The sequence below is a fragment of the Onthophagus taurus genome, chromosome 3 (genome assembly GCF_036711975.1).
Source record: "Onthophagus taurus isolate NC chromosome 3, IU_Otau_3.0, whole genome shotgun sequence".
Taxonomy (NCBI): Eukaryota; Metazoa; Arthropoda; class Insecta; order Coleoptera; family Scarabaeidae; genus Onthophagus; species Onthophagus taurus.
The window spans coordinates 15,935,296-15,945,130 of NC_091968.1; the positions used below are offsets into that span (position 1 = coordinate 15,935,296).

The following is a 9,835-nucleotide window of genomic DNA, read 5'->3' on the forward strand; positions in this document are numbered from 1 at the left end:
TAATTGTCAACAATGATCTAATTTCCTTGTGCAATAATCATTTTTACCAACAATAAAGTTATTACCAATTTGAAAATGCCACGACATAATGAATTTTTTAATAGTGAGAAATCCAGATTTAAGTCCACTGGATTTTTGAAAATGGTCACAATATTCTATTGTTATTGTTATCGATTATAATCGTTACTAATTGCTATAGTTACTGTGTTATTGATTTTAAATGTTAACCTTAAAATTACTTTGAAACAATTAAAAGCAGATAACTTGGAAACCAGTAGACTTAGACAATGTAAGCAAGAGTAAATTTTTTGTGCAGAATTGAAAACTGGCAAAAAGGAAAGTTATTCATAAACCTTGAAAACAGACAAATCCAAATATGTAAAAATATACAGGGTGTTCCATTTAAAAAAATAAAGTAGGTGGCGACTTCCGGTATGAACGGAAGTGTTAGATATGTGAAAATATTTTAGTCGAAAAGGACACAAATGATAATACTTAAATCTAAATTCTCAGATACAAAAGTCTCTTATGATTCCTATAGGATTCGTGTTAAGGAGAAGAATATTTCTTTCGCAAAACTGGGCCAAGAGGAGTGTGAGTTATGTGGGGAATTTAAGCTCCATGGCCGCACTAAAGATAACTTTCAAGAAGAATGTAGTGTTTGTGATAAATGGCAATTACATATTAGCCTTGCTGAAAAATCACGAGAGTTATATCAAGAACACGCAAGCCTGCCTTCTACTAGCGATACCGTATACGTTTCCGTTGATCTACAAAAAGTGATTATGCTTCCCCGAATAGATAGCTTCAAAAGAGTTATATTCAGTAAAAGACTTATTGCCTATAATGAAAGTTTTGTTGCTCTCGGCAGTACAAAGAAACTACCACCATTTGCAGTTCTGTGGAACGAATCCATTTCTGGACGAAATAAGGAGGATATAATTAGCGCTTTTTTTGCTTTTATGTTAAGTCAAAGAGATGTCAATCGCTTCCTATTTTGGTTGGATAATTGTTCGTCAGAACAAGAACTGGTGTTTTTTAACATTTTTGGTTAGAATGGTTAAAGGCTCCCCCAAACCAACGCGAAATATTCGTACGAGCAGCGAAGTTTTCGTTGCGATATTGTCGCCGGCTAGACCGTACACGGCGATAAATGCAAGGTCCCACATTGACGCGAATGTTTGGCGTCTTCAATAGTACGTGTCTGCGAAACTGCAGCGATTTTATTTCTAGTCATTGCGTGCACGATTTTTGTCACTATTAGCGGTGTTTTTCGAGTGTATGTTCTTTAAGAAATAGTTAATTTAAAAATTAATATGTCACAATATACAGAAAAACTAATAGAGTTAGTTAAAATATACCCCATTTTATATAACCTATCACACGAAGATTACAAAAATAATAGCAAAAAAGATAAGGTTTGGGATCAAATTGGCCTTAAATTAAACAAAGACGGTAAGTGTAGTTTCCTTTATTTCGATTATGGGTTACAATAAGCAACAAACTTCTCTCGGACATTAAAGGCAATGTTTGTTGCCCGTCTTGAATCATTTAACATAGGAGTAAAAACATTTTCGTGGTTGGTTTGGTTTGCTTCTTTTGACAAAACATTGGAAAGATTATCGCATTGTGTCACTCGTAGGAAATTATGCAGAACGCATGCTGTTTTGATAATAAGTATTGTTATTTCAACTTTAGTTGTAATTGGTTTCAAAAATATCCTCCATTTCTGGGATAGTATCCCAAAAGCATTTTCTACAACTCTTCGTGCTCTACATAACCGAACGTTGTAATTTTCCTTACGAGGACAAAGTTTTGATTGCCGATATGGAAAAGGTCTCATAAGATAAGGTTTAAGGGCAAACGCTTCATCTCCAATCAAAATATGAGGACAAGGTTCATTTTGCCCTGGTAATGGTGTATGATTCGGAACATTAATAAGATTTGCTTCAAACCTTTGACCCATGTTAGAGGCCTCAAAAATTCCGCCATCGCTATTTTTTCCAAAACCACCGATGTCTACACAGATAAATTTGTAATATGGATCGACAATAGCCATTAATACTATTGAAAATTTGTTCAAATAACAAAAATAATTAGAACCTGTTCTATTGGGGCATTTAATTGTAACATGTCTTCCATCAATAGCACCTATGCAATTTGGAAATTGCCACTTTTCTCTAAACCTTTTCGCAGATTGTTCCCAAATTTCAATTGTAGGTTATGGTAGATAAATACCTTCCATTTGACTACAGACATCTTGGCATACTTCTGTTACAATTTGACTCACCGTCTGAAATCCTACTCTGAAAGTATGTCCAATTGTTGAGAAACTATTTCCAGTGGCAAGAAATCTAAAAATAATATGTAAATATCGTTCACATTTTGGATAAAACCCTTTAAATTAGTCGTATTAGTATTGTTTATATTTTTGATTAAGACCTTCAATATTAATATTAAATCATCTTCAGGTAGTGATGTAAAAAAGAAATGGAAAAATCTAAGAGACACATATATGCGGTTGTTTAAAATTCAATTTATAATTTCAAAGTTAATTCTTTTATTCATTTCTTTATTTCAATTTTTGTTTGAGTGTCGAGTGGTGCGTGCGCAGAAATTTCAAAACGTGTAATGTAACTAGTTATGTCTTTCAATAAATCCTCTTTTGTGTCCAGCCTTCAAGTGTATCAGTTCTTCCCTGTGAAACGAGTTATTCTTTGTGTAAATCTAAACGTTGATTAAAAGAGTAAGACTTAATTATAAACATTATCATATCCCGGAACTTACCTTTAATTTTCTGTCGTTCACTATAAACTTTTTCGAGTTAACGTTAAATAATCTATTTTTTTTTTTTTAACAAATTTTCTTGAACTGTTTTCGAACAGCGGTGCTTAAAAAATAATAAACCGAAAACAGGACAAGACCCAAGCACAGGCAAACACTGGCAGTGGTCCAATTTCATGGAGTTTTTTCGTCCTTTTTTGGCATTTGCTAAGACTTCATCGAATGTTAAACAAATTTCAGACACCGATCATCCACAAAGGGAGGCTGAATTTGAAGTTGCTAATGATGACTCGAATTTAGATGAAATAATCAGCGAATCAGAAGAAACAATGGCACAAGATATAACCAACCGTAATATTAGCTTACAATCAGAAGTTGTGGCATTGAAGAACTGTGCAATTCCATCGCTAACTACGTCCACAGTGAAGAAAAAGTTAAAGAATGAATTAAAACCTACCACATAGGTACAATCACTAATCAATTATTTCCAAACGAAAAGAAAACAACCAGAATTGGATGAAATAGACATGTTGTTTTTGGCCCATGCTAAAACCATAAAGACGTTTTCTAAAAAACGGCAGGTGATGGCGAAAATGAAAGTTTCCCAGGTGATATTGCAACAGGAACTTGAAAACCTGGAGGAATCGTCAACACATCAAACTCAATGTAACAGTAGTTCCGTTACTTCCATTTCTTATAGCGATCCAAATTCACCTTATTCTTAACACCATTCAAACACTGCTTTATCCCCAAATTATTCAAATGGACCTTGTTATGATGGTGATCTAAATATTGAAACTATAAAAGAAAAATGCCAAAATAGCTCTGCAAGTATTGCTAACTCTATTGACGAACCAGCAAGATGGTCCGTCAATACAAGTATTGATGATTCGCAAACTGCATCTGACTGTACAAACACCAATATTATAAATTATTTTCAATTTGATCCCACAAATACTGAATAACATTTTAAGAATTTATTCAAGTTTATGTTTAGTTTTAAATTTAAGCGTTGCTGTATGATATTTTCATTTTTGTACTGTTAGTAAATGTATTTTAAAATGTAATATATTGTTTGCTTACCTTAATGTTATAACCAGTCGTTCCTCTGCTAATATAGATTCCCGATAATTTGTGTCTTTTTTTGTTATATCTCGTTTAATAAGATTTAAAATTTTATCAAAACATGCACTAGACATTCTAAAATATAGATGGAATCTCTTTTTGTTGAATAATATAACGTATGTTATAGCGCTGGTTAACACTTCTTCGTAACGAATAACGATTTGCTGGCTTTTGTTGTAACGAATTATTTATTAATTATAACGAAGGTACAACACGACTCAAAACGACGCTCTTACAAAAATCTTATTGATTAGTGACGCGCTTGTTGTCAACAACAACGAAAACAAAACAAAAACTTCTTATTGCTATGATTCTTGACAAATCGGAAAACTAATTTAAATACAAATAAAAAATGCAAAAATGTGTATAAACAAGATACAAATTACAACATGCCTCCCGCCTTGAAAGGACTGCCTTTCAAAAAAAAAAATTAGTGAGTATATGGGAGGGGGGAGCGCTAAAGAAAACATATTATAACAAATTATTTGATTGTCTATATCTAATAGACAATCACCTAAGGTAACAATAACAAAAAAAGTAAATAATATCAAAATTAATACTAATTTGTCATTGGAAGCGGGGAAAGTTTATTGGTTGGTCGCTTGATAATCCCGTTGGTGGTGCGTACGGTAGCAACTCTTGCAATACCATCGGATCCAGGGTGTAGAGCGATAACGCGACCATATAACCACTTCAATGTTGGTAAGTTGTCATCCTTTACTACAACCAATTCATCAATTTTAAGATTCTCTGTTTTAGTTGACCACTTGGAACGGCGTTGGAGTTCCGAAATGTATTCCTTTGACCAACGCTTCCAAAAGTCTTGCTGAATTCGTTGCGTATATTGATAGTGGGACAGCCGATTTAACTTGACGTGATCCAGGCTTGGATCTGGTGGGGCCGAAAGCGTTCTCCCAATTAAGAAATGCGCAGGAGTTAAGGGTGTTAAATCATTGGGATCCGTGGACAAGGGTGACAAAGGGCGAGAATTTAGGATAGCTTCAATTTGAATCAACAGCGTATAAAATTGTTCAAAGGTAAGTATTACATTGCCAACGACCCGCTTTAAATGATATTTGGTTGCTTTAACGCCTGCCTCCCATAAACCGCCGAAATGAGGCGAATTAGGGGGAATGAATGACCAATTAATCGACTCATTCTCAATCACATCGGTTAATTGATTGGAACCTTGTAGGAACGTTCCTAACTGGTGAAGCTCGCGATTCGCGCCGACGAAATTGGTACCGTTATCCGAAAAAATCTGAGACGGCTTTCCACGGCGACCAACAAAACGCCGCAGTGCTGCAATAAAACATTCAGAAGTCAAATCCGACACCAATTCAAGGTGTATAGCACGTGTTATAAAGCATACAAATAGACAAATATAGCATTTTGAAGTTTTAGAACCGCGACCTTTCCGATCTTTCAAAAGAAACGGGCCAGCGTAATCGACGCCGGTGGTACTGAACGGAGGTGCTGGAGTAACACGTTGCGATGGTAAATCGCCCATAATAGGCTGCGACACCCGCGGTTTTACTCGAAAACAACGCATGCAATTAAAGATTACCTTTTTGGCAAGATTTCTCCCCCCAATCGGCCAATACCGATCCCGTATTGAAGCTAGTAAATGTTGCGGACCTGCATGAAGAAGTTGTACGTGTTCGTGTTCGAAGATCAACCGCGTTAACACGTGTTTACTATGAAGTAGCATCGGGTGCTTTTTATCAACGTTATAAGACGAATTGCGTAATCGACCGCCTACGCGCATAATACCAGTGTGATCAAGAAATACGTTTAATTTAGTTAGTTCGTTTTTCTGCGGCAAACTGCCCTTGCCACTCAAATGATTGATTTCATCCTGAAATGAGTCTCGTTGACTACATTTGATTAGGTAAATTTGCGCTTCATTCAATTCCGAACATTTTAAAGAACCCGTTCGTTTATCAGATTTATTTGAACAATTATTAATGAACCGCAGACAATATGCTATTACACGTTGTAGCCGAAATAGGGTAGAAAAGCGCGTGAACGGAATAACGCATTCTTCAATTATAGTAGCTTTTAGAACGTTAACCTTTATTTCCGGTAAACTTTCAGAACGAAACGTTCTACGTGGCCATAACGACTCATCTTGCTTTAACCATACAGGACCACACCAATATATTGTTAAATCCGCGAGGGCTCCCGAGTCTATACCGCGTGAAACGGGGTCTGCGGGGTTGTGCTCGGTTGAAACGTAGCGCCAATCAGACGCTCTCGATAAGTCAAGAATTCGCGCAATGCGATTTCCTACGAATGTATGTAATTTACTAGGATCAGTTCCTAGCCATCCTATCAGAACACTAGAGTCCGTCCAGTACACTACTCTTTTAATTTCTAGATTTAAAGCTGCTCTAACTTTATTAACAAGATCGGTAAGTAACAAAGCACCAAGCAGTTCTAATCGCGGAACCGTAGTAGGTTTTATTGGAGCCACTCTGGATTTTGCGCATACTAATTGAACCGAACAATCATTATAAGAATTAGTAGCTCGTAAGTAAACACAAGCTCCGTATGCTTTAATTGATGCGTCTGAAAATCCATGTAGTTCAAATTCATTCGCATTTTTTAACGAAATATGACGTGGAATTTCAATGGAATTTAATAGAACTAACATGTCACGAAATTCACACCAACGTGTGTAAATTTGATTTGGAAGTGAAACATCCCAATCCAATCCCTCCTGCCAAATGTGTTGAAGGATAATTTTGGCCCTTATGATAACAGGACTCAATAACCCTAACGGATCGAAGATTTGAGCTATCTCAGAAAGAATAGATCGTTTGGTAACCCGTGTCATAGTTGTGTTTTTGCTAATGTTAAATTTAAAGACATCTTTCTGAGGATCCCACATCAGACCTAACGTACGCGTATTTTCCCTACGTCCCATGTCTATTATATCTTCCGCTCTACTATCTGATACACAACGTAATATTGCGGGATTGTTAGAAACCCATTTATGTAGCTTGAAACCGCCCGCATTCAAAGTTTGTGATACTCCGTCAATAATGTACATAACTTTCTCAACTGAATCCGCTCCCGTAAGAAGGTCGTCTACGTAAAAATGATTCTTAATAACGTTAGCAATCACTGGATCGGAGCTTTCTAAACCTAACTGCTTTAAACAGCGAGTCGCTAGGTAACTTGCTGATGCTGTACCGTAGGTAATAGTGGTTAACTCGTAAACCTCTATTGGAAAATTTTCGGAATCGCGCCATAGAATACGTTGGAACCTTAATTGTTCCGTGTTAACGAGGCATGCACGATACATTTTTTGAATATCTGATACTACAACTATGCTATATTGTCTGTACCGGACTAGAGCGCTAAATAGATCTGGTTGGATAGTAGGACCCACAACCTGCAGATCGTTAAAAGAATAACCGGTGGATGTAGGGCACGACGCGTCAAACACTACTCGTAACTTTGTGGTTGCGCTTTTTTCATTTATAACACCATGGTGGGGTATGTATATAGTAATTATTTTTATCTGATTCCTGCGGTGATACTACCCTACGCATATGACCTAATTCAGAGTATTCTCGCATGAATTCGCGATATTTATTACCGAATTCTGGTAATCGCTTGAATTTACGCTCCATACTTAGTAAGCGTGTTTTAGCATTGTGATACGACTCGCCCAATTGATGAAGTTCTCCATCGATTGGAATTGTAACTATGAATCGGCCGTCATCCGTTCGCGAGGTCGTTTCTTGAAAATGTTTCTCACAGAACGCGTCAGATTTCGATAGCGAAATGGGTACATTCACCGACTCAACTTCCCAAAAACGCGTGAGTTGTTCGTGAAGTTTTGATGACTGTGCGCTTTGAACTAAATTGCACTGGATAGAAGGCACAGCGCTTGTTTGAACCGGGCCCGAAACAATCCACCCGAACCTTGTATTTTGTATAACCGGTCCATCATCTAATTTGATTTGACCTATGCACAACAATTCCCAAAAGTAATCTGCGCCTAGCAACATATCAATACTATTTGGGTTATAAAACTCAGGATCAGCTAAGCGTAGGTGAGCAGGAATCTTTAACGAATTAACATCGATAGCGAACTGAGGCAAATTACTAGTAATTACTGGAAGGACAAGACACGTAACTTGAAGTGAAAAATTAGTACAATGCGAATGTATTTTTAGCAAACATGAACTAGAAATTGTAGATTTAGATTGAGTTATTCCCGTAACGCTGATATTTGTTTTTGTTTCAGGGAGATGCAACCTTTCGCGAAGATCTGTCGTTATGAAGCTACTTTGACTACCTGGATCTAGTAGTGCACGGAATGTGTGTTTTTTATTTCGCCGATCAAATGCATGTAAAGTGACAGTTGATAATAAAGTTTGTACAGTTGTTAATGAACTAGATGTGAGAGTTTGTAATTGTGTTGTTGGTGATTGTTGCGAATCTGAACGATTATATGTGATATGCAGAAGGGTGTGGTGTTTAGATTTACATTGTTTACATAGACCCGACCTACATTGATTAATAAAGTGACCCAATCGAAGACAATTCATACAAAGTTTCAATTTTTTTACTTGCTCTATACGTTTTTGTATGTTAAGTTGAAGAAATTCAGGGCAATGTTGAAGATTATGTTCGGCCTTGCACAAAACACATTTTATTGCATCTATCTGCCTTGAAACTACAAATGATCTAGCTTTAGTAGCTGACTGATGTTTAACTAATGATTTAGACGCCCCTTTATCTTCAAGTGATTCTAATAAATCAGCTCTACCTTTTAAGCAATCCAATAAATCGTCTAATGTGGGTTTATCAATCTGTATTTTTTGATGTTCCCATTCACGGTTTGATTCGAAATCCAATTTAGTGGAAACTAAATATACAATTAATGTGTCCCATTTATCGGTGGGTTCCTTTAATGTGTTTAATGCACGTAAATGTTTGCGAATGTTATCAATTAAAGTGCGTATTACATTCGAGTTAACGGAAGTAATTCTTTCAATTTTAAAAAGTGCCTTAATGTGATTTTGCACTAGTATTCGAGGGTTGTTATATCGACTGCAAACTAAATCCCACGCAACATCATAGTTTGTATTGGTAATTTCTAAACTCGCAATTACTTGTCGAGCTTCACCCGTTAAAGTTGATAACAAATAATGGAATTTTTGAACGTCATTCACGGCATGATTATTATGAATCAATGACTCGAAAATATCGTGAAATTCCAGCCATGATTCGCTATTTCCATTAAATTTAGGTAAATCAATTACCGGTAACTTTACGCATTGCTCCGGAGCAGGACTGACAGTGAGAGAAGAATTGCGAGAATTTTTGCTATTTGTTAATATACGTTTGGCTTCCGCAGTGCTTGCGTAAAAAGCCGTCTCAAAATTTTCTCGTTCTAACGCTTGCACCTCCCCGTCGGCGCTTACTAAATCAATGTTCTCCTGAATGATTTCGAAATCACTAATTAAATTAAGTGCACGATCGTACCGTTGTTCCAACTCAAAAACCCACGTCTGATCGAGACTACCCTTATCATCTAATTTCGATTTAGTAATAAATTTTGAAAAATTTGTTAGCTTGCCTTTGACAATGCCACGTTTTTTTATTAAAGTTTCTATTTCCGACATGATAATACGTAAAATGAACGCAACGCAATTGATTCAAATTTATGCAAGGGAAAAGGAAATGGAAAAAAAGGATTATATGCTTACGACACGCTCAAACTTAAAGGGGGATGCTTCCGGCCCGTGGATAACGTGTCCCGACGAAGGTTCTTCCGAATTTCCTTTGAATTCCAGCTCACCAAATTTTTCCTGTTTGTGTTGCTTGGCAACCACGACTGATGATAATCTCAAAAACGACGATAATTAATTTAATCCGGCTCGAAGGACCATGTTGAATAATATAA

The 9,835-nt window shown here is 36.4% G+C and overlaps 3 protein-coding genes across 3 annotated transcripts; 1 reads left to right on the forward strand and 2 right to left on the reverse strand.

The window, feature by feature from the left end:
- The first annotated feature begins 1,316 nt into the window (after positions 1–1,316).
- LOC139429479 (uncharacterized) lies at positions 1,317–3,637 on the forward strand. Its single transcript, XM_071195245.1, has 3 exons — positions 1,317–1,455; positions 3,025–3,206; positions 3,249–3,637. The coding sequence occupies exons 1-3, from the start codon at positions 1,317–1,319 to the stop codon at positions 3,507–3,509; spliced, it is 582 nt and encodes a 193-aa protein (XP_071051346.1). The 3' UTR covers positions 3,510–3,637.
- Positions 3,638–4,468: 831 nt separating this feature from the next.
- LOC139429480 (uncharacterized) lies at positions 4,469–7,219 on the reverse strand. Its single transcript, XM_071195246.1, has one exon. It carries the CDS (start codon positions 7,217–7,219, stop codon positions 4,469–4,471), a length of 2,751 nt encoding a protein of 916 aa, XP_071051347.1.
- Positions 7,220–7,391: 172 nt separating this feature from the next.
- On the reverse strand, positions 7,392–9,554 carry LOC139429481 (uncharacterized). The gene has a single exon (XM_071195247.1). It carries the CDS (start codon positions 9,552–9,554, stop codon positions 7,392–7,394), a length of 2,163 nt encoding a protein of 720 aa, XP_071051348.1.
- Between the last annotated feature and the right edge of the window lie 281 nt (positions 9,555–9,835).